The sequence below is a fragment of the Manis pentadactyla genome, chromosome 8, assembly GCF_030020395.1.
Source record: "Manis pentadactyla isolate mManPen7 chromosome 8, mManPen7.hap1, whole genome shotgun sequence".
Lineage (NCBI taxonomy): Eukaryota > Metazoa > Chordata > Mammalia > Pholidota > Manidae > Manis > Manis pentadactyla.
The window spans coordinates 124,849,706-124,873,602 of NC_080026.1; the positions used below are offsets into that span (position 1 = coordinate 124,849,706).

The following is a 23,897-nucleotide window of genomic DNA, read 5'->3' on the forward strand; positions in this document are numbered from 1 at the left end:
ACACAGATACATTTGGAGGGTATTATGCTAAGCGAAATAAGCCAGACAGAGAAAGAAAAATACTATGTGGCACTCTTCTATGCAGAATCTAAAACAAAACATCAATAAAAAACAATTTCACAGACCCAGGACACAATAGTGGTTGTGGGGGAAGAAGTTCCGGAGCAGGAGAAAATGGGATGACACAGGTCAAAACGTACTAGTTCTCAGTTATGAGAAGAATATGTTCTGAGGATCTAATGTACAACTTGGTGATTACCATTAATTATAGAATATTGTGTATTTGAAAGCTGCTGAAAGTATATCTTAAGCATTCTCACCACACACGCAAAAAAAGAGTTCACTACACTAACTATATGAGGTGATGGATATGTTAATCATCTTGTTCTAGGCAATCATTCCGTAATATATATGTCCAACACATTACCACATCATACACTTTAAATATATATGATTATACTTGTCAAGTATTCCTCAGGGAAGTTCACACAGAAAAAGAACCTCTCCAAAGGTAAACTTCTTGAAGACAGGGTCCAAGCCTTTCATGCATACTACACTACATCCCACAGCAAGTGGACTTTTACAGCTGCGTATTACTATTAATACTATGAAAATAATGATACCTCAATTAACAAAAATTTAAAGATTCTTCATCAGTCAGGTGTTTATAGGGCCACAGATGATATTTCCAGTAAGAATTAAAAGAAACAGGAATGAGAAAAAAGGAAGAGGATGTGACATAGATGTGCCTGTTTCCATCACGCTGCACTGGGGGAGTGCACAGGCCCTGTGATTCTGTTCCAAGTCTTTCATTTTGGGCCCTTCGTTTGGTGTTTTCTGGTGGTTGCAGAGAACTTTCAGGGACGCATTATGAAGTTTCCAAAGAAAGTTCTCTGTAATGTGTTCCGAAGGAAATTGAGAGGAAAATAAACTAACGTGAAGTATGGAAACACAGCTTGGGAGTTCAGAAAAATGATCTGATCATCATAAATTAAGTTAAAAATACAGTTGCACAAACAGATGACTAAATAATATTCAGACACATAGATTTGTGTACCACCCTTTAAAACGCTGGTCTACTGAACTAACCTAGCCATTACAAACACTTAGATAGGATATTTCTAAAAATATAGTTTCATATACATCTCAATCCATGCTATTTATATAGCACACACGAGGCAGATATATCTGTAAGGAGGAGTTGGCGTCACTGCACACAGAATGCCATGTGACGTTAGAGCCTCAGATTTTTCCTACTTGGGCATACAGTTCTACATTCTGCGACCGCAGCCAAGGCATCCAAGAGAGGTGTGAGTCATTTTTATTGTCAAATGGCAAGACCAATATTCAGATTGAGTTCTTGGACCTCACTCAGGTGGGGTTTTCTGGTTTTGGGTTTCTTGGCATAAAAGCCAATTTCATTTGGTCCATGGCCATGCATGGGTTAAAACATTACTAGCTCTGTCATCAGTGTCAACCAAGGACAATGAGATGTACAACTTAAAGACACAGAAAATTAGGATGTTCATGAGCTTTCACATTCCATAATAAATCTAAATCAATATATTGAGGGCAGTTATTTCTTAGTTATACCTCCACTAGCCAATATTTTCAGACCTGAATCACTCCGCAATCAAAATCATTACTTCAAGGTCATAAAAATCCTGTTTTTCAACAGATTCTATAAGAGTTAGTACCTAGTCTTCTCTTGCCTCAAAGGCCAGCTTTGTTCTTCAGTTATAAAGATTTGTTGTTAACTCTCTTACCCAGTTATTTGCCATCGTTGCGCTAATTCTAGCTCAGGGAAAATAACAGGCATGCTGCAGCTGTGGAAAGCAACTCTGAGTGTGTCTACACAATGTCGAAAGATGCAGCTGAAAAGTGGTCTATACACAAATAATGACTCTATAGCATCTTACTATGCTGATGGACAGTGATTGTAATGGAGGGGACTTGATAATATAGGTGAATGTTGAAACCACAATGTTGCTCATGTGAAACCTTCATAAGATTGTATATCAATACCTTAATTTAAAAAAAAAGAAAGAAAAGTGGTCTGTACAATCAACCAACTGGATTGGCTGATTTTTCTCCTTGAATGTGAATTATTACAGTGAATCTGAATTTTTCTACTTCTATTGTCTATCAAGGAAACAGCTGAGGTTCTTGTTTTGTAAAGAAAGCTATAAAAGAGCAGTGCGTTGAAGCCTACTTTAAGCACATACTTAACAGGGATATGCCCTATATACACACATCCCACCCACTCCATGCTAAGCTAAGACCCAGGCCACTTACTCAGTACACATGGGAACCTGATGTGACCGCAGTCAGCCGTGGCATTCATGGCTTTGTGACAGACCACAATCTTACAACAAACTGGACTGTTCTCACCAGAGCCTAGATGCCATTTATTTGGGATGCCGTGAGAAAGGAGAAGTCATTATGCTTGCCCTCTGTCCTAGAAGACTTATAACAAATATGGCATGTATGAGATACAGGTGACTAAAGATTGGACATAAGGTGTCAAACTGTCTTACATACATGGTAACACCTTGTTATGGGTTGAATGCATCACCCCAAAATATATATGTATATTGGAGTCCGAAACCCCAGTAACTCAGAGTGTGACCTTATTTGGATCTCCAAATAAGATCTTTACAGAGGTAATCAAGATAAAATAAGATCATTAAAGTGGGTTCTAATCTTATATGATTTGTACCCTTTTAGAAAGAGAAATTTGGACACAGAGACAGGCAGAGAGAGGACAGCCAGCCAACCACAAGCCAAAGAGAGGGGCCCGGAACAGTGTCTTTCCTCACAGCCCTCAGAAGGAACCAACCAGCACCTTGATTTCAGACTTCCAGCAAACTAAGTCATACCTCAGTGATCCAGTGTCACTGGAGAATGAAATACAGTAATCCATGTAAATTCACTTTCTAGATAACTGAAGTATTTTGGAAAATAAAAAGGCCCACAATTTTCATATCAGTATTTCTTAATAAAAATGTTTCTAAAGCACGCGTGATGTTTCTTAAGTGGAGGACAGCTGGACAATCTAAACCTTTCTTAATGACACAGGACCATCAGTGACTGGAGAGTGCATGACATTGCTTGTCTGCAGTAAAATGCAGTGCTGGTCTCCCTCGTTTCTCCCCTAATAGAAAGTTCCCAGACATTCCCTCTGCCCCTACATCACCCTCATTCCTTCACCCCAATATGCTTCTCCTAGTTTGTTATGAAAGCACAGAAACCAGAACTATTTCTATAATAAAACTAAAAGTTCTGAGTTAGGGTCTGAAAGACTGTCCCAGCGGCTGAACTAGATGGACTGGGGAAAACCTGTGTTACCTACTTCTTGACTCCCTGTTCTCAGGGTGAGGTGGTCACTCCCCCCGTACTCAGGATGTCTGGCGAGTTGTGCTACAATGACACAAAGCAGGTTACTGGAGAATCTTCTGGCCTCCTTGAGATCACACTAATTTATACCATAAAAAGCAGCAGCTTGGATCAATTATACTTGGGGAAATGAGCTTTTCCACTAAGAGCCCGCTGGGGCTTTGTTTTGTCATTGTTGTTATTCCATATATTTGGAATATGGATCTACCCTAGGTTGAACTGACTGGAATGATCTTTCCATGATTTAAAAAATTGGTTTGGGAAATTCCAATTCCCCAAACAGAACAAAAATCAGATTAAATGACCACAGAGGAATAACTTGCCTTTAAAATGAAAAGAGTACTTACCAAATTAGTTTCTTTACTACATCCTCTCACTTTTAAAAAGAACACATTTATTCAATTATTCAATTTCCGCTGATAGGAAGCTGCCTCCTTTGCCTCTCTTGGGTTTGTATTGAATGAAGAATTTTCTGCGTTATGCCTTGATCTGTGGTGGGGATGGTGGTGTTGAAAAAATAAAACAGAAAAAAGAAAATCTAATGTTTATTAAGTATTTATGATAAGCAAAGCCCTTTGACAAATGTTTCATATACCCCTATTGGCTCTTCCCAAACACCTCAGAGGGTAGGTATGATAATTATCTTTCCTGTTTATCGGTGATAACATGGAGGCCTGAGGTATTCAAATACTTGTTCTGAGTCATGCAGCTACTAAGGGCAGAATCTGGATTTGAATCCGGGCCGTCTGACTCCAGAGCCTACATTCTTAATCGTTGCTACATGGAGAGAGGTCCATGTCAAAACTAACTACTAAAATCATTGTCATCTTGCTAAAATGTCATAATTTGAAATTATGTAATAAAAAACAGCTAAAACAAAAATGTGTAGACCAGGCATATTTTCAACCTTCCATCAAGACTGGTTATGCTACAAAATACTGATTACTATTTTTTGTAAGCCTAATTATGGGTTTTTAACTTGCTTAATAAATTACTTTTATTCTGAGTTGTTTCTTAGATGAGTACTTGTGAAAACTATACATATGAGGATGTAAGTGTGGGAATTTTAAAAATCAAGATCATTATCTGCAATATAGAGCTGTGAGAGGCATAGAATCTCTATTAATTAGTAATGAGGAAACTTCAAAAATGCCTCCTACAGAGTGATTAGCAGTGAGAGAGAAAAGGTAGGGAATAGGGTAGAAGTGGTGACAAGTTGGACTAAAATCATCACTTTAGACATTTAGAGAATAAGAAAAAAAGTATTTCCAGAACTCTGCCAATACCATTTTAGTGCATTTTCCAGGCTTTTCAGAGAGCCTCAAAGTTCAATGTATATATGACTTGACTACCTGGTTTGGAAAAGGTATTAGGATGCAGAAATGCCAAAGCAAGTATAGCTTGCCTTTTAATCTTCTGTTCCAAACTCCCAAACAGCTTTTTCTCATCTCTTAAAATAAAATTCCCAAGGTTGTCATCACAACTTTTGTGCCTCTGACTCTCAGTAACAGTCCTCTATGAAATCTTTTTCTAGTTACCCATTAAAAGAGAACAAAACAAAAAACCAAATTACTTAATTGTTTGGCTTTTCTTTGGTGCTCTTTTTGTCTTCAGAGTTAGTATTCATGTGGCACTTTTGGAAATTCAGACTAACAATGAGAATTTCATTTGTGTGGATAAATATTATTCTTCTTCTAGATCTATTATATTTAAATCAACTGAAAAATACAAACATTGCATGACAGAATCTCTTCACTTGTTCAGAAATATTTTAAAAATTACTCCATGACCACCTGCAGGCCCTCAAATATATTATGCTGATAAGTAGAAATAAGTGGGCCAAAATCTGTTAAGGATGCATGTTCTGGTAATTAAAATTAATTCAGGAAGTAGGAAAGTAAAAAACTCCCTTTCCTTTCCCTTGAAACCTAAGCATGTCTCTCTTTATGCTTCAGTTTCTCCATACTAAAATGTGTGGGAAAAAAACAACTATTTCTCGACCAGTGTGAAAAGTAATTTATATTTAGAAGAGATCTGCAAAGAAGGTCATTGCCCCCTTAACATTTAATTAAGGGATAATGCTCTAGAAACCGAAGGCTATCATAGGATAAAGGTCTCTCACAGGTTTTTTTCAAGGAGCTGCAAAGCTGAGACTTTGTGGAAAATAAATGTCAGGTCAAAGGTTTGATATTTATTTTCAAAGCAAGAAGCCTGACCACAGTAGTTATCAAAACCAAAGAAGCAGCAATATTGTCTCATTAGTGTCTTCAGGCTCTGCCCTTCGGAGGCAAAGGACTTACCATGCCTCTAAATACTGAGTGGGTCTGGATGAGCGTTAACACGGTACGTAAATAATGAATAAATTGACTGCAAAAATATCTACACAGTACAAAGAAGTGCAAACACATATGAAAGAAAATACCTGTTTTGTCAACTCAAAGTAGTAAGTGAAATGAAAAGTAAATGATTTGGTCTGCCACCCGGAGGCCGAGCAAATAGCCAGATTTTCCCACTGGTTCCCTTCGGCAATTCTGCTGAGTTGGATGGCCCAGATGCCATCTTCCGTGGATGAATGGAAAACACAATGTCTTCTTTTATTTTAGAGAATCTACTATACACAGGCTTTTCAGTGATTCCTTTATTACACAATAACTTATGAAGTACCAACTCCATGGCCAGAATAAATAGGAGCTGAAATGTTTCAAAGGTATCATTCCTACTCTTCGGAAACTTAGAACATGGGGTTGGGGGACTCTTGTTGCTACAAATTCCTGAGCTTTTTACAACATAATTGTTTTATCTGGATCCCAGCAAGACTTTGTTAAAATGAAACCTAGAGTTTTCAATAATTAGCACAACTTGTTGTCATCACAAGCTCTGGACTTGGGCAAACTGAAGGATGGCTAGCCAGATGCTTTTCATGCGCAGTGATAATACTCCTGTGGCTGCTAGCATTTTAAGGTAGGATTTCAGCTGATGAGCCATCAAGTTTTATTCCTTATACAGAATTAGAACAGAATTTTTTAAAGTTGGCTTAAGTTTTATATTTTACTGCCTTCCTTTTTTGTTTTGTAACTTAACAGTCATGGCCCTAGATAGTTCACTTGAGAAAAAAAATTCCTTCTCTGATAGTAACATTTCACCACTTAAATACTTCAAAGGAATTTATTTTAGAGAATAACATAAACAAATACTTTTAAAAAAAGAATAGGGAACACACCTATTCATTTTAAGGAAGGGCAGAAAAAAGGAGTAAAAACTTTCAAAAAGATGCTTTGCCACAAGTAAAAGCATTTAAAAAATAGCTCACTGTTATCCAACCTCTGAGTCATATTAATATCTGGTGTGAGAAAAAAAGAAGGCAAAGTGATAAAAAGAAGCTTATTTAAGTGAACTGACTCTTCTCAGATGAGCAAATCCTGACACCGTTCATGTTTAAAATGTCAGAGTGATTGGATAAGACTGTATTTGCTATGTTACGAATATATGGTGCTGTATGAGATTTCAAAAAGCTTTCACATACATTATCTAATTTAATCCATGCACAACCCTGTGAAGGAGCAAATGGTGAGTCCATTTTAAAGATGAAGCCACTGCTAAAGGTCAAACCAGAAAGTGATAAAGCCGGGATGCAAAGAGGGATCCTCTGCCTCCCAGGACTGAACACTTTCCAATATGTCCAAACTTTGAAAAATATTATTAGTGGCTCTAGCATTGTTCAATGTACTTGTTAGACACACTAGGAAGAGGAGGAGGAGAAGGCAAAGAGGAAATGGGAGAGAGGAGAGCTTTTGAATTTTCCAAATTGTCCATGCTTTGCTATGATTACACCACTGTCCTCTGTTCTTATCATAATGCATGGAGTTGCCTGTTCCTGTATAACTTGTAGCTGAAACCAGTGTATGACCTTAAGTGCCAGCCATGGGTGCAGGCTGTTCTTGGTCAGTTAGCACCAAGAGATTGTTTTAGCATTAGTATTGCTTTATGTGAAAAGTTGCGTATCTCTCATCAGAAACAGCCACTTGAGCTCTGATTAACAGATTATCAGCCTCAAGGCAAATTTTGCCTACTTGACTTGTTATATTTCTTGGGGCTTTACTTGGAACTCCTCCCCAGACTTGCTTTGGCCGACCTTCCAGCAGTCGTTCAGTTAGGCTACTTACTATTTTTAACTCATTTCTACCAAAGTCAACTCAAGAATGGAAATGCCTTCACCAGGCCCTTGGCTGACAACTATAGGTAGGTTGTGTGCCTATTAATTACTGTCATGCAGACCTTTAATTGATTTAGATTCAAGTCATCATCTACTCTCCCAGGGCAGCAATGCCTGGCTATATAGTATCATAAATAAAGGCTAGGGAAAAAGGTCATTCACCTTATTCACTACCAAGTAGGAATGATAAATTTATTTACCTCATGAGCCTATTTGTACTTATAAAGTATTTCAAATGCATATATGAAAATATTGACTAGACTATAGGAATGTGAATTTTTACTGCAAATTCTAAGCATGAGGGAGAATTTCAAGTCCAAAAACACTCAATCATTTATATTAGTAAATTTGAAAATTTTTAATTACTTAAACATTAAATATTTATGAATCAGAGCTTAATGTTAATTAGTATTAAGTAAATATTAGTAAACATGAGAGATACAAAAATGTATAGGGTAGTCGTGGCCCTTGGTGAGCTGACAATGCATATGAGAAGATGAGAAAAACATAAAAATGACACAGCAATATGAGACGTCAAAAGGCCATATATTGTTAGTTGCCACATAAAATGTTAATTAGCAAAATAACTACTATAGATAGAGGAAGGAAAGATCATTTCCAGAAATAGGCAGTGATGACTATAAAACTGATTTGTTTTAACAGTTATGAGTGGGGAGTAGGGGGTTGGGGAGGCTATTCATTTTGCACTTGCTTCTTAATCTTGTATCCTTATCAAAGGACTAAAAAGCATTAGCTCAAAAAAAAAAGTCATGAAATGTGGGAATTAAAGGCGATCCGGGGACATTTTATTTTAAGAGAAAATGAACTTTAGTTGAACATGGACTATTCCAAACGTTTCCTTCAGTGCAACCACAGGAAAGCCCTGAGAAGCCCAGGGATTCCTTTCTGCCTGCAGCCCTGTGTAGGAAATCCTACTAAAATAGTCTTCTGGTTTTGAATATTTACGATTTCATGTATTTATTATTGAGAAATGCAGGGAAACCTGATGTATCTCTGAATGAGCAGGGGGAAAAAGTTTCAGGAGAGTTTTTGGACAATTCAGATCTCATGCCCTGCTACACAGTATGTTTCTACATATACAAAGGCATCCAAATACATGTATGTATACATAATGTATACAGTACCTATGTATTCATATATTCAGTAATGTCACTGGCATCCAGGCTTCTGCACTGAACCTCTACAACCAAGTTCGGGTCTTATCACTCACAGAAACGCGATCCCTCACCCTTCAGGGGCACTTAGGCTGGCACACACCATTCCAGTAACACCACTTGACAGAAAGATGGCGCCGGATAGAAAGCCTCCCTCCACATTTCCTACACCTCCCTCCACAGCCCAGACTGACAGTGCCCTTCCTGGGCAGCCACAATTCAACCCTTTCCAATCCCTTGTCTATTTTGAGGCTGCCCCTTGAGAGAAGGAACAGAAAGCAGTCAGAAGGGGAGACAGGTTTGCTGGAGGGCAGGAAGGTAACTAAGCTCTCCTGTAAGCCGACGCTGAACTTGGGGAGCAGTTCCATTCCTTCCCTCTTTCTATCCCCTCTCCTTGCTTCCCCTTCTCAACCTCCCCAAGTTGGCAGAACTAGGCTGACAAGTCCTAGGGCAGGGGTGAATAACAAATCACCCACACTCACACCCACCCACCTTGTAACACTGACTGTCAAGTTTGGGCCTAAAGCAAATTTTTGTTTGGATTTGAGTCAGAAAAGGTGAATAAAACTGCTTGACTTTGTAAACTGCGTAAGCATTGCTTTTAGCTCTTGACTGGGGGGAGCTGTGGAAGTCAGTCTCTCTGAAGGTAAGACTATGACTTTGCTCCAGATGATGTTCCTTCCAGATGCTGTTCTTGTTATTCTAATGCTAGAAAGATGTGTGAGCATTATATACCATTTCATGTCCCCTTACAAGGGTAATTAGAAGCAGTTTACTTCTCAAGGATTCAATTAAAGGTTTTTTATTTTCAAGGCTGAGCTGAGGACCTTCCATGGTCAAATTACACAGGGGGCTTGCAATCCTGCTGCATTTTGAGTTCCCAGAGGCTGTCTGTGCGTGGGTCCCCACAAATAATCCACCAACTGCTGGGCTAACTACTCACTAATTTCAAACCCATTCACTGGCCAACTCAAAACCACTGCTATTACTTTAAGTGCTATAGGATTTTAATCTTCTTGAGTGTTTACCTATTTTCTTCTCCCATTCCTCCAAAATGAATCCTAGAGTTTGGAGAATCTGGGAACTCAGGCAAAGGAGAAGACAACCACGCAGACCAAGAAATCCGAAATCTCAATTCATCAGGTCAACTAAAACTAAGTACCTTTCTGTTTGTATTGACCCAGTTCAGATTATACAATCATGTGAGTATAGATTGTAGAGTATAGAATAAAGAGCAAAATACAGGTGTTACTACTGAATGTGAAAACTCTGAAATGTAATTAAATGTGTTCTTTTTCATGACGGTGGCATTTACTCTGCTTTAACATTTATGTTTCCTTAAGCCTGTCCTATTATTGACACACAGTGTTATATCATACTCACATACTCATTAGCTGGGACTGGGGAGAGTGTGTTTTTCCAACTGGTCCTCAGCGTTAGCTGTCAGATGTACAAACCTTCTCTTCCTTTCTGCATCTATTGCCCCAGAGAAACAGAAGCTCCTTGCAAGAACAGAGCCCAAAGAGCGTTCCTGACAGATGCGCCGTTTGCTCTATCTAGCAAGACGCTCTCGCTGGAAAGTTTCCTCTAACCACAAACACCCGCCTCCGGTCCCCGGAGCTGGCAGGACGCGGGCTGGCTGGGTCCCCTCCTCACGGGTGAAAGGTTGTACACACACTCTGCTAAGCTGCCCGATCCGAGAAACAATCTCGCAGCCAAACTCCTACCACCTCAGCGGACAGACTGTCCAGGGCGCTCTGGCGCCTCGAGAACACCGAGGTCTCCACCCGGTGAAAAGGAACCAGCGCTCTGCTCTGCAGGGAACCTGGCCCCTGGAGGTAGAGGGAATGCCTGCAGAGCGGGGGCGTCAGAGGAAGCCAAAAGCCAGAGGCAAAGAGGGTGTAGGAAGGAGCCGAGTGCAGGAGCGGGGGCCTCGGGAGCGGGCGGGAACGTGAGTGGGAGCCGGGGGAGCAGGGCGCTGCAACGAGCCGGCGCGCAGTAAGGGGCGAGCGCGCAGGAACCGTGGGCGCCGGGGAGGCTCTCGCTGCTTGGGCGATCTGGCCAGGACTCCCCAGAGCCGCTGAATTGCCCGTGGGAGGGAGGGTGCGGAGAGACGGGGGCGAAGCAGAGGGGGGCGTGCCTTTGCCCGGATTGGCTGCAGTTGCCTGACGCGAGGCCCAGGAGGTTGGCTCGGGGGAGTGGGAGCGGGGTGGGGTGGGGTGGGTGCTGGGTGCCGGGGCTGCGGGCTCAGCGCGCTCAGAAACATGCTGAGGTCCCGGTGGCTGTTCCAGCAGCGACAGCGGCTCCAGCAGCAGCAGCGGCGGCGGCGGCGGCGGCGACAGCGCTCGGCTCTGGTGGGGAAGGCGCCCGGCGCCCATGCCTCCGGCCCCGCGCAGCGGCTGCTTTGACCGGGCCGCAACCTCCCTCCGCGCGCCACGCGCCTCGGCCTCTGGGGAGTTCCCCAACCACGGCCCAACCCCGCCACACCCCCCGCCCCAGGCCTCTGCAGCTCGGCATGGGCGCGGGGGCGCTCGCGCTGGGCGCCGCCGAGCCCAGCAACCTGTCGGCGGCGGCGGCTCTCCCCGACGGCGCGGCCACAGCAGCCCGGCTGCTGGTGCCCGCGTCGCCGCCCGCCTCGCTGCTACCCCCGGCCAACGAGGGCCCCGCGCCGCTGTCGCAGCAGTGGACGGCGGGCATGAGCCTGCTGATGGCGCTCATCGTGCTACTCATCGTGGCGGGCAACGTGCTGGTGATCGTGGCCATCGCCAAGACGCCCCGGCTGCAGACGCTCACTAACCTCTTCATCATGTCCTTGGCCAGCGCCGACCTGGTCATGGGGCTGCTGGTGGTGCCGTTCGGGGCTACCATCGTGGTGTGGGGTCGCTGGGAGTACGGCTCCTTCTTCTGCGAGCTTTGGACCTCGGTGGACGTGCTGTGTGTGACGGCCAGCATCGAGACCCTGTGTGTGATTGCCCTGGACCGCTACCTCGCCATCACTTCGCCCTTCCGCTACCAGAGCCTGCTGACCCGCGCTCGGGCGCGGGCCCTCGTGTGCACCGTGTGGGCCATCTCGGCCCTGGTTTCCTTCCTGCCCATCCTCATGCACTGGTGGCGGTCTGAGAGCGACGAGGCGCGCCACTGCTACAACGACCCCAAGTGCTGTGATTTCGTCACCAACCGGGCCTACGCCATCGCCTCGTCCGTCGTCTCCTTCTACGTGCCCCTGTGCATCATGGCCTTCGTGTACCTGCGGGTGTTCCGCGAGGCCCAGAAGCAGGTGAAGAAAATCGACAGCTGCGAGCGCCGCTTCCTGAGCGGCCCGGCGCGCCCGCCCTCGCCCGCGCCCTCGCCGGGGCCCGCGGGCCCCGCTGCCCCGCTGGCCAACGGACGGTCCAGCAAGCGACGGCCCTCGCGCCTCGTGGCCCTGCGCGAGCAGAAGGCGCTCAAGACGCTGGGCATCATCATGGGCGTGTTCACGCTCTGCTGGCTGCCCTTCTTCCTGGCCAACGTGGTGAAGGCCTTCCACCGCGACCTGGTGCCCGACCGCCTCTTCGTCTTCTTCAACTGGCTGGGCTATGCCAACTCGGCCTTCAACCCCATCATCTACTGCCGCAGCCCCGACTTCCGCCAGGCCTTCCAGCGCCTGCTCTGCTGCGCGCGCCGGGCCGCCTGCGGGGGCCACACGCACCCCGGCGACAGGCCGCGCGCCTCGGGCTGCCTGGCGGTGACCGGGGGGCCGCCGCCGTCGCCTGGCGCCGACGAAGACGACGACGACGAGGACGTCGGGGCCGCGCCGCCCGCGCGCCTGCTTGAGCCCTGGGCGGGCTGCAACGGCGGGGCGGCGGCGGACAGCGACTGGAGCCTGGACGAGCCGGGCCGCCCGGGCCGCGCCTCCGAGTCCAAGCTGTAGGGCCCGCGCGCACCCCACCTGCGACCCCGGCCCTCGGCGCCCCGGGAGGACGGCCCAGGCGCCCCCTCAGGGGACAGAGGAGAGCTGTGTTTACTCAAGACCGAAAGCAGGTGAACTAAATAAAAGCCCACAGACCTCGCCTGAATGGCCAAGACAGCCGAAAAGCTACGCAGCGTTGCACGGAAAGGAACGTTTCGGGAGGGGCGGGAGAGTGGCTTGCTGATCCTTCTTGGGTTCTTTTTTTTTCTGTTTGTGGTTCGCCCTTCTTTTCTCTCTCTGTGTGTGTGTGTGTGTGTGTGTGTGTGTGTGTGTGTGTGTGTGTGTGTGTGTGTGTGTGTGTGTGTGTGTGTGTGTGTGTGTGTGTGTTGCATCTTTAGTTGCGTTTTTGTTTGTTTGTTGTGTGTGTGTGTGTGTGTGTGTGTGTGTGTTGCATCTTTAGTTGCGTTTTTGTTTGTTTGTTTGTTTTCCAGGTGGGTTTTCACACTTCCCGCGAGGACCGGGTAAGGGAAGGGAGAAGCATCGGGGATAAAAGTCCACCAGCTTGGCTTCCGTCCCGCTCCCGGGAACAGGAGCGGTCAGCAGCGGAGAGAAGGGGGAATGACTGTCAGGACATGGTTCCTTTTGCTTTCCAGAGAAATTTCAGTTTAATTCCCGAGGAATGATTTCTCCTGTTCTTCAAGCAAAGGGAAAGGATGGATGCAAAAATCACGTTTCAAGAAATTTTAAGCTATTCTTGGAACAAGCCTCACCTTGCTTTCTTTTTGTAGGGCAAACCTGCCCCCCGCGGTGGGCAGTCTGAGGGGTTCTACCTCACACTGTGCACATTGCACAGCAAGATAGAAAGACTTGTTTATATTAAACAGCTTATTTATGTATCAATATTATTTGGGAGGACCAGGCACTGAGCCTCTGTGACATGTGACTCTGTCCACTGAAGACAGGACAGAAAAATTTTTTTAAATAAAAAAAGAGGAAACAGTTCAGATTACGGCACATATGGGTAAAAACAAAGAACAAAACAAAGGAGTGGTTCAAAATGTCATTTTGCACAGTGGTAGGAGTTGTAAAGTCCACAGGAGATGTTACTTGCACAAAAAGAAATTATTTTTTAATGGGGGGGGGCGGAAACAGATCTTAAAATCTAAAATAAAATTCAAACTCTATTTCTGGTGTCTATTGTGTTATTGAGCTAAAGATTTATTGGGAAAATAACTTTATACTCTTATCATGGTACTGTAACTGTATCCATATTATAATTATCTCAACAATTTTTAAATTATTTTTTATGTCCAAATGCCCACATGAGTTTGCTGGGAAAATTTAGCACTTGTGTGTAAATTCTATTCTATTTCCTCTGTGCGTTTTACCAAGTATTTATACTCTGGTGCAACTAACTACTGTGTGAGGAAATTGGTCCATGTGCAATAAATACCAATGAAGCACAATCAAGATTATGTACCGTGTGTCTGTAAGGGGTCAGTGATAATGGAGAAGACAGTTTTGTTCAAAATACAGGCTGGATTTCCAAGTGAGCTCTTTTAATAGCCATTTATGACTCAATAACATAGCAAAATGCCTCTAGACCAAATAAGGCATGTACCTACTGAGAGCCGCAGACGTGCCCTAATTTTCACAGCCGGATTCAAGGTATTCTGGACTACTTGTAGGTGTTTTCAAGATACCATCTGCTGCGCTTGACTGAAGAAGGAACATTCGGGATTGTGAATCTTCTAAAAAAAAAAGAGTGATGGAGCCAGGTAAACTCAGCTGCAACTTTGCACAGAAACTCAAGAAAGAGGACTAACTCCTTGAATGATCAGTTTAGTTGCCTGCTTGGAACAGGGTAAGTGGTTTCCACGGCTTGTTTTTGTTTACCAATAGAAAATCACAGCCTACAGATGGGTCCATGGGTGCAGATTTCTCCAGTGGCTGTTTAGAATGCAAAATGCTTTCCTAGTGAAGCAAAAATTTATAAAAGCTTTTCAGTAAATATTTTTTCTCTTGTGTACTTAAACAGACCAATAGACGTTCCAGTGGGTAGGTCACAGGTAAAAGCAAGTGTGATGAAATTTCTGACTTCTAACAAAATTTTGACACCCAATGGCTAGGATATTTTTCATAAAACTCATTCCTAAGGAAAGCATAGTGAAATTCCATCCGGGGATTAATTCTGCATTCTCCAAAATAAGTTTAAGTATTTATCTTTGTATTTTTAAACAAAGTTTTCATTACATGACCGTTCAGTAAAGAAACCAAAGTAAAGAACATAAAGTTGTAGCTCATACTAAGCTTTAACATGAAGAAACTATTCTCTGCTAAGGAAAGTCAAGACTGATTATCCTTTTTTGCAATGGGATATTCTAAAGATCCGGAGACAGTCTTCTGAGAAAGGCTAATGAGGAGATATATTAGATATCAACAGAAGGTTGCATGAACAGTAGCAGTTTCAGCAAAAGCTGCTGGGAACTTCAAGCCCTTTCTCCAGCAAAATATAAATAAGAGGGTGTATCTCCAAAACTTACTTAAAGATACAAAGATAAATAAGAAACTTATTTTGCAGAATGTAAAATCATTCTTGGGACGAAATCTCACTATGCTTTCCCCTAGGAAGAAATATAGTCCATTTCTACAGTCCCTTACCCACCAAGTGTATATAAGATGCAATTTGTTAGGGTTTTGTTCCTCCGAACACTCAAGTACCAGGTTAGTTGCTTCACTTTCCTGACTTCCTGGTTATTATTTTGTCTAGAGAAGTCTTCACATTTGAATAAAAAGAAATTTCCCAACCGAAAACTTACTTATAGGCCCATCAAACCTCAGATCTTAAAATCATGAAAGTCCCTTTAAGTTAATAACAAATATGTATAATTTAACTACTTACTAGAAGGACTAAACTCTTTAATTAGAGGAAACCAGTATAATCTTGGGAGCAGCTTGTATGTATTTTAGGAAATAGAAGATTTTTCTGTGACCCCTTGAGTTCTCTTAGGATTGCAAGGATTCAAACACAGACCCCATCAGTGACTCCAGCTACCCATGAAAAGTACCTCTTGTGGTTTTTGAAGAAGACAGACATTTATTTTTAACAGAAAGGTGGGAAGCTCGGCTGTCAATCCCAAATAACTACATCAGTGGGACGAGAAACCTACCAATCCTGTTTAATCTGGTGAACTAATACACAACAGAAGTGAGAGAAGGAGGGCAATGAATATGTAGAAAATCAACCTTACCCCATGAGTGCGTGTGTAACAAACTACTAAAGACATGAACATTAAAATTAGAAGAGTGAACTAAAATATGATGGAGATTAATTGATTGGCTTCATTGAAAATGATGTATAGTTTGCCCACTGTGAAGTTCTCTAACATGTAACAAGATTCTCCAGCATCTATGAATTCTCCCCTCACTGTAGAAATGTATAATTGGTAGAGCATATAATGTCATCCCTGGGTGAACTTGCCAATATAAAACTTTGCAAACAGGGTTTGGGTTTTTGTTTTTTGTTTTTTGGTTCATGCTTTCTTTGGAAATGGCATTATTAATAACTTCTAAGTGGCTATTGTGAAACCGTTCCTCATTAAGCACATTTTCCCAGCTTATTTTAATTTCACATTTTGTTGAGCATGCTGACTTCCTCTGACAATATGTAAATTGCCAGGCGGAAATTCTTCAGCCAAAGTATCAGGATGAGATTAACATTTAAGTTTTTAACAAGAGCTGCTAAGCAAGTGCCTAAAGGAAAATCATTCTATTAAGTTTTGCTGCCATTTGTGAAAGACTAAAAAAAATTTTTTAAATAAAACTGGACCTATTAGTTCTTTTGCAGAAAAAGCATAAATAAAAGCCTTAGTAGTAATTCATATTAAACACATTGGCACAGATAATTTCATTTTATTTGTACGTTTCTGGCATAATGTGCTGAGAAACACTAATTCTTTTGGCTCCCTGCCAATTTGCTACTAATCAAAATGGAGAAGATATGCACTGTTTGGATTATACCTAAAAATAGTTGTGCTAGAGTCACATCAGCAAATGGAATTAAATTAATTTCTCTTTCTTCCTTTTCACATACACCCTCCACATTATTTAAATTTCCATCTAGAATATTGCTCCTGAATCTCATAATTTGTAATTCAGTGTGTCCCAAATTGCACTGCTACATTGCAAACTCCATGAACTGCCTTCTGAGAACTACATCGCTCCTGAAATTCCCACTTTTGCCCTGCTCTCTTTAAAGAGTCTCTACTAAATAGTCCTTACAATGTAATCCAAGAGGTATTAATAAAAAGTTACTTTGTGGATTAATTTACGTCATTAATCATCTTTCTACTCTTTTGAGAGAAGAGGAAGAGAGTTTCTGAATCACTAAGATTTGGTCATTTGATGGAGCAGTTAACAGGCTTCCAACTGACAGACTGGACAGCAACTCCTAGAAGGTTGCACGATGACACCAACATTACAGCACGATCTTTGCAGCAATGTTAGCAGCACCCAAGGCACGCTGGACGTAACTACATCCACCCTTTAAACTTTGCCTTCGCTAGGATTTGGGCAAAAATCACTCTGAACACATCTCTACCTTCTGTACCTGAAGCCAGTTTGTGTCTTAAACTTACCATACTCACTAGCCTTTCTCTGAGCAGTTCCTCCTCGGTTCGTCATGAATGAACTAGAAATAATACCTAGTGCATCCAGTGTAGATAAATTGTCTTACATAGCAGTGTTGATTTCTTATGAAGTTTCCTAAAACTCTGCTTTTCAACATCTCTCAGTGCTTACAGTTCTTTTTCTCTTTCCGCATTCCTGGCTCAGCTGTTAATTAGTACTAACAAGATCACACTGTTTTGTTCCTATTTATGACACAAAACTTACCTATGATGCCTTAAGTTTGGATTTCTCCCTGAGAATTTCAGTATTGCTCGTAGTTATAAGTAGAAAAAATTTTAAACTATTGTTTGTACTTTTCCTGTAAGAGGTCTTCATGTTGAGTTTAATACCGGTGTGTGGGGCTTTCTTAACAGTCTTTATTTATCATTTTGTCTTTATTTTTCAGTTCTGTTCTTCATATTTTTCATATTTTTCAGTCTTCATATTTTTCAGTATGACTTTCTCAGTCTTCCAGCATCCTGATTGCAAAGGATAACATTAGCTATTCCACCTTCAACTGTTTGTAAATTAGTTTTCCTACTCATTAGGCTAGCTGATTTGTGGGAGTTGTAGCTAAACCTCTACTCGAGGAGAGCAGAAAACTTGATCAAGCAGGTGGCCCCAAAAGACTGGCTGCTCTGGCTCCTATTCTGTGTTTGTTGCTGTGCCCAATGGGGAAAGTCAGTTGCTTTCCCTGCTACTCAGGTTGCTTCCCATGAGTAGCGTTTGTTTGTAAATCCCTTTGAGATGTTCTGATAGAAGGAATTTATTGCTTTACAAAGTTTATCATTCCATACACTTCCCCCTGACCTTCTTTTCCCTTTCCTTGCAACTCCACCCACAAAATCCCTGTTTTTTAAAATGAAAAGAACATCTAAGAATAGCACAATATATGTAATACCCATGCATCCAAACAGTTGTTCACGTTTCATTACATTTAAAATTCTGCAGAAACCACAACTGAACAAAATAATCTTCCCAAACATTGGATTAAAACACCCGTTTGCTTATGTGCTAAGCAAAAGTGGTTGTTTAATGATTCTTACCCACAGCCACTTTGAGAAAAGTAAATCAATTTGGAAAGTTACTCAACCCTACAATTTTGCATTGAGTTGTAAACACTAAAAGCAACTATCTAGATTGTTCTCTTTTTCTTGGAATAACCATTCAGAGATTAAAAGTGCTGAGAGCAACGGGAGTTGGTATTTTTGCTTACTTCTGTGTGGCTTGCAGGGTATTCAGTTTCTTTGTTAATAAATAGTGACAAATCTGCAGGAACTTAACTGACTTAAGATATCTGTTATGTTCACTACAGTAATTCACCTGCAATCTTGATGTCCTTGTTAAAAATGCTTTTAAAGAGTAAACATTAATAGGTATTTCAATGACACTTTCTGTACTCCAGGGATTTTTCTAAAGCCATTGAAGGGAGCATTTTAGTAAGATGCTCTTTTTAAAGAATTCCTTGTGCTTAAATGATTCTATGACCAATCCTGAAATAATTTTTTTTTCCTTAAAATTGGCATACCTTAGTAAAACTGAGTCACTCAGAAAAATTCTACAATCTCCAGCATGGGAAGGACCTTGATATGTCTAGTAAACAGTACGCCGATACTCCAGCAAGGCTCTGCTTATTTCAGTGCACACCACTGAAACTAATGAGATTCAGTTTGAGCTTGAAAGACCTGCTCTACCATTTTATAGCCCAACCTATTAGCACATTTCTTTTATAGCTAACTACAATCCCTTTTGCTATTTGGACTCTTGGTTGATCTCAGCGGAATCTGAAACTGATCACTGAAGCATTATTTTCTATATAAAAATCCTTCTGATGACACAGATGAAAAACAGTGACTGCCCCCCCACCCCCCACACAGGTTCCTATGTATTAATTCCCATTTACTCTTATAATCAACTTCAAATCCTTTCTTTCTGTCGATCAAATGGGGATCATCCTAGTTACAGGCATCCTTCCTGGCCAGAGACTGAAACAAAATACAGCACCTGGCCTGGTGGCACCAACATGTCACCCTTCCTGGAATTGTGATAATTTTTTCATTATTACCAGAACTATAAAACTCTGAAGATCTGGAAAAATAAAACTGTACAAAATGTGCAAAGAGTTACATGAAATTTAGTAAGTCCTTACAATACTGCAAAAAGCGTCCTTGCAGCCACTGGACAAAACAGGCAATCATAAGTTTTTCTCAAACCAGGCAACCAGTAGAACTCCTTCCCCAAAGAGCAAATATTTACAACTCTCTTTGAATTGAGTGTGAATGTGCCGATACCAGAGAAACACACATTTTCACATTAGATGTGCTCAGAAGATACCTGGGGAGCCTAACTGGATTTCTGTGATTAGTCTATGGCTACTGTACTGACATTATAGCACTAGAGTTCAGAGAAGGGAGTAGATGGATGGGGTGGCATGATCTAGAAGCTTGGTGACAATGTGGATCTTGGAGAGAGGCTAAAATGGCCTGAAAGACCATTCCATGAGAAGCTACAAGGGGAGGAACTGAATGAACACATTCTTTTCCTAAGCAGGTTTCTACATGCATAGGCCTGAAGGCCTGGTAAATACCCAAAGGCCATGCCCCCATGCAGGTAAGGTGTACAAGCTCAGGTACCTTGTTCAAGACAACAGGAGAGCAGTGTGATCAAGTCTAGGTACCTGGCTCCTAAGTCCATCTCTTATTCATACACCAAACTACTTGTCTGTTCCCTACCAAACTAGAAGCTCTTTTAGGATAAAGCATCTGTCTTTTTATCTTTGACTTTCCAATGCCCAGCACATTGCCTGACACACGGTATGCATGCTGAATATTCATTGACTGGACTCAACCAGATAGAGAGCCCAGTTCTCTGGTTTCTGCACCAGCCCAGGCACATAGTGATAAGAGGCATAACTAGAGCTGCACACTGCAAGATGTGCTGTGGCCCTCTGTTCCCTTTGTAAATCCAGGTTCTTACTACAAGACATAAGGAAAAATTTCCAAGTAAGGTACTAAACCCAGCGTGGAGAATACAGCCAATGATTCTGTAACATCTTCCTATGTTGACAGATGGTAACTGCACCAGTAGGAGTAAGGATTTAAGAATATGGATAACTGGTGAACCACTGTGTCATATACTTGAAACCAATATAAGATTGTATATCAACAATCCTTTAATTTTAAAAAAGTTGCAGCACACATATGGGGCAACCCTTGACAGTGTCACAGGATGCAATAGGTTATTTCTCAAATATTTCTAAGAAATGAGTTTCTTTCTAGAAATGGCACTTAGATTTCTGGAGTTATGTACTTTACCAACATAAATTCAGTGAGTATGAAGGCTGTACACACTGTGTAAAAATGTACGTCATCATTCTTTAAGAATAGGCATTTCACTAAAATTGTTCTAAGAACTACATGTTCTAAGCTAGAGGCTCAGTTGTCAATGTGTAAAATACTTGATTCGTCACTTCTTATATCTACCCTAACTGGGATTCTCTCCTTTGTAACTGAGAGAGCTATAGCCATTTTTTACTGGACCCTACAAGGGAAAAAAGCCCCTTTCCCTCCACTAACTAATCTCCCTGGAACACAACAGTCAACACAGCTAAGAGAATCAGATTCCATTTCACCGACACACAGATTTCAGTTTCAAATGTTACTTCTGCATTTCTATACTGCAAAAAATGACAATATACCCATAAAAAAATGTACTTGGAGCAAACCAGCATCACAGCCCTCTCCAAGTTGCATTTTCCACTCAGGTCTTTTGAAATAGATTCATAGTTATTATCTTCCCATCTTAACACAAGAAATAGAGTTCACATTGACACTTCTTAGCTGTTTCAAGGGAAATTGTATGGATTCTTGCCTTTTGAAAGCATTAGGACTCCAGCTGGTGTTCTTTTTTTAATGTATGTATGTACTCAATATTGCAGAATTCATTTTAAATAGCATTATATTTTTATTACCTTACCCAAATTATTGTTTGCAAGAAACTCAGTGTTGAAGCATCCAACCCAGAATGTGGGGAGCAGTACAGAGGCTGACATAAAGAGACCCTCAGGGGAGGCATGACCTTCAGCATTTATAGGCCCTAGGCCTTAAACACATTAATTTGGTAAGAATGCATTTCTCTGGGCCAGCTTCTGAAATTGATATAGAAAACCAGAAAGCCAATTTAATGACTTACAATATAGCCCTCACAATGCCCATTATACTTCCTTGAGCATGAACAGACATTCTCTCCCTGTGGCCAGGAAAAATCACTATAATCAAAAGGTTGCTTAGTGAGCATGGGACAGAACAAGGGAAGTTGGTTCCAAATTTTAACATTAAGGGCTTCAGACTAAGATTTATCAATACCAGAATTCTGCTGGTTTTAAGACCGACTCTCTTTTCTCCCCTACATAGGGTTTACACGGACACTGCCAACAATTGTCTCTCAATCTCTCCTTTTTCTGTGACCAATAGTCACTACTGCCATCTCTCAACAGATGAACTCTTCCTTTATAAATGTGAAGACACTTAAGCAAGTCATTGTCAAGTCTGGCTGTCTCTTTTTGGAGAGAGCATATCTCTAGTCTCATCCATTATCTCTGAGTTAAGGAAGGGTGGGAGTGCAGTGGTAAGGATATTTTTCTGGCTCTCCTACAACAGAGATTAAGGCATATTCTCCATAGAAAAGCTCCTGGTTCTGTTTTTACATTATAGGAACCCAGGTATTTGATTGTATTAATCTTGCTAAACAGAAATAGAATGATTTCCATTTCATTTGATGATATTGTTCTTTGCCTTAAGTACATGAGATATATGGCTAGCTAGCCATTCAAATCTTTCTCTGATTTGCATATGAGATGAATTTGAACTCTAAGTGCATCATCCTGATCCATATTATAGAAATATCTTAGCTCAAAATGCCACTTTCCTAGGTCATCTGAGGCTGAAACTCTGGACAAATGACTAACAGTTGAATCATGTTTATCCATGGGAGAAAAATGATGATTTTTTGTGATGGCACTGAGGGATTAGGTTCACAACCTAACACAATTTAGATTATAGTCATAGGGCAAAGACTGAAATGTGTGGCATGATTATGCTCCTAGACTTTTTTCCCAACCAATGTAATATTATATTGCCATTTTACTACACTATGAATCAATTTATAATCATTTATTCATTTATTTTACCTACTATGCACTGAACCAGACATGGTCCTCAAAATGTGGCAGCTATTGCTTATGTTCCTCTACCTGCATTTTTGAACCATTAGTAAAGAGAGCATAAACTGTACTTTCTAAAGTCCGTTTATCAGAGGTCATAAATAACTTATATCAGTCCAGTTCAGAAAGATGAGAAAAGTATTTAGTTCTTTTTTAAGAGTGACAGTACAGATGCATACACACAGACTGACAAAACCCACATTTTGAAAATACTGAAGTTACTATTATATACTATATGGACATTATATGTAATATAAATGTGTATATTTGTGTGTGTGTGTATATTTTTTAAAGCAAAATACATGGTATAGGTTCACAAACTCTTGTCTGAGGCCCTGTAGAACTAGCTGAGTTTCAGAATCCTTGGGAATTTTTTGAATTTTAGGAAAGCATATACAATGTGTATTACATAACACCCTAAGCAGAATTCAGGTCAGCATTCCATAATCAAACATTAATGTCTCTGCAGTGACATGTATAATTATTCATACTAAGTGGATAATAATGACTATAAATAGCCTCACACCATTTCAGGTCAGGTTTTGCTGCTAAATGAGTTCAAGCCAGGTCACATTTACTCTCAAATGAGTTGTGGAAAAACTATCTTCTGAGCTTTCTGATCTTGGGAATTAAGAATGAGATATTGTAGACCTGTATGATAAAATGTTCCTTTGTAGAACATCATCCACTATTTGGAGAAGGCAATGAAATGTCCATTTAAGCCTACCAAGTATGTAAAATCAAATTATTTCCATATTCAATAAGTATTTGTACAGTAAGTAATAAACAGTTATTTGAACAGTGGCAATTACAGGGAGATTTTGAAATAACTGAGGCCACATCCTGTTAGCAGATATTAAGAATGTCCAAAGGCATGATAGTGATTAGTGGGCAGTTTTTCAGGAGCAATCACAAGAGCCAATATATTATATAGCCAATCTTCTGCTAATAAGAGGCAACATATCAGCTGAGAAAATATCCTTGATTAATACATGGTTGATCCCAGAGAACCTCAGGATTGGACTAGACTTAAAAATCACTGTAGTTCAACCGTCTCTTAGAGCAAAGAGTCATCTTATCCTTGAGTTGCCAACCCCTGTAAGGTTACAAAAAAAGAGAGAGAAAGAAAAAAAAAAGAGGAAAAATTATCTCCACCCAGAGCTATGCATATGCATGAAAAGGGGAAAGGGTCACAATCATTTTCAAGAGGTCTGTTGACCCCTGCTTAAGAATTCGTGCCTTCGATGCTTGCCATATTTGAAAAGGAAGCCACTGTCTAATAATTTCATAGCAACCTTAGTACCCTGAAGAGCTTCTTTGTTTTAAGTTACCTCG

At 41.4% G+C, this 23,897-nt stretch overlaps 1 protein-coding gene and 1 long non-coding RNA gene across 3 annotated transcripts in view; one reads left to right on the forward strand and one right to left on the reverse strand.

The window, feature by feature from the left end:
• Positions 1–11,690, reverse strand: part of LOC130684658 (uncharacterized) — a 47,150-nt gene extending 35,460 nt beyond the window's left edge. The window contains exons 1-2 of the long non-coding RNA XR_008999027.1: positions 11,582–11,690; positions 3,744–3,885 (exon numbers count right to left, since the gene is read on the reverse strand). This is a non-coding gene — a long non-coding RNA (uncharacterized LOC130684658). The remainder of the gene's footprint in view (positions 1–3,743; positions 3,886–11,581) is intronic.
• Positions 10,424–16,442, forward strand: ADRB1 (adrenoceptor beta 1). 2 transcript variants are annotated; one of them, XM_036898889.2, is made up of 2 exons: positions 10,424–10,622; positions 11,076–12,979. In XM_036898889.2, exon 2 carries the CDS (start codon positions 11,300–11,302, stop codon positions 12,692–12,694), a length of 1,395 nt encoding a protein of 464 aa, XP_036754784.1. In that variant the 5' UTR covers positions 10,424–10,622; positions 11,076–11,299; the 3' UTR covers positions 12,695–12,979. The 2 variants fall into 2 exon arrangements, 1 of the variants encoding a protein (XP_036754784.1); XR_008999026.1 differs by lacking the exon at positions 10,424–10,622 and adding an exon at positions 13,165–16,442 and having other exon boundaries at positions 11,016–12,804.
• The last annotated feature ends 7,455 nt before the right edge of the window (positions 16,443–23,897 follow it).

Bases quoted from the DNA above. Each gene is read 5' to 3' on its own strand.
- ADRB1 (XM_036898889.2), top strand. From the start codon at position 11,300: ATGGGCGCGGGGGCGCTCGCGCTGGGCGCCGCCGAGCCCAGCAACCTG.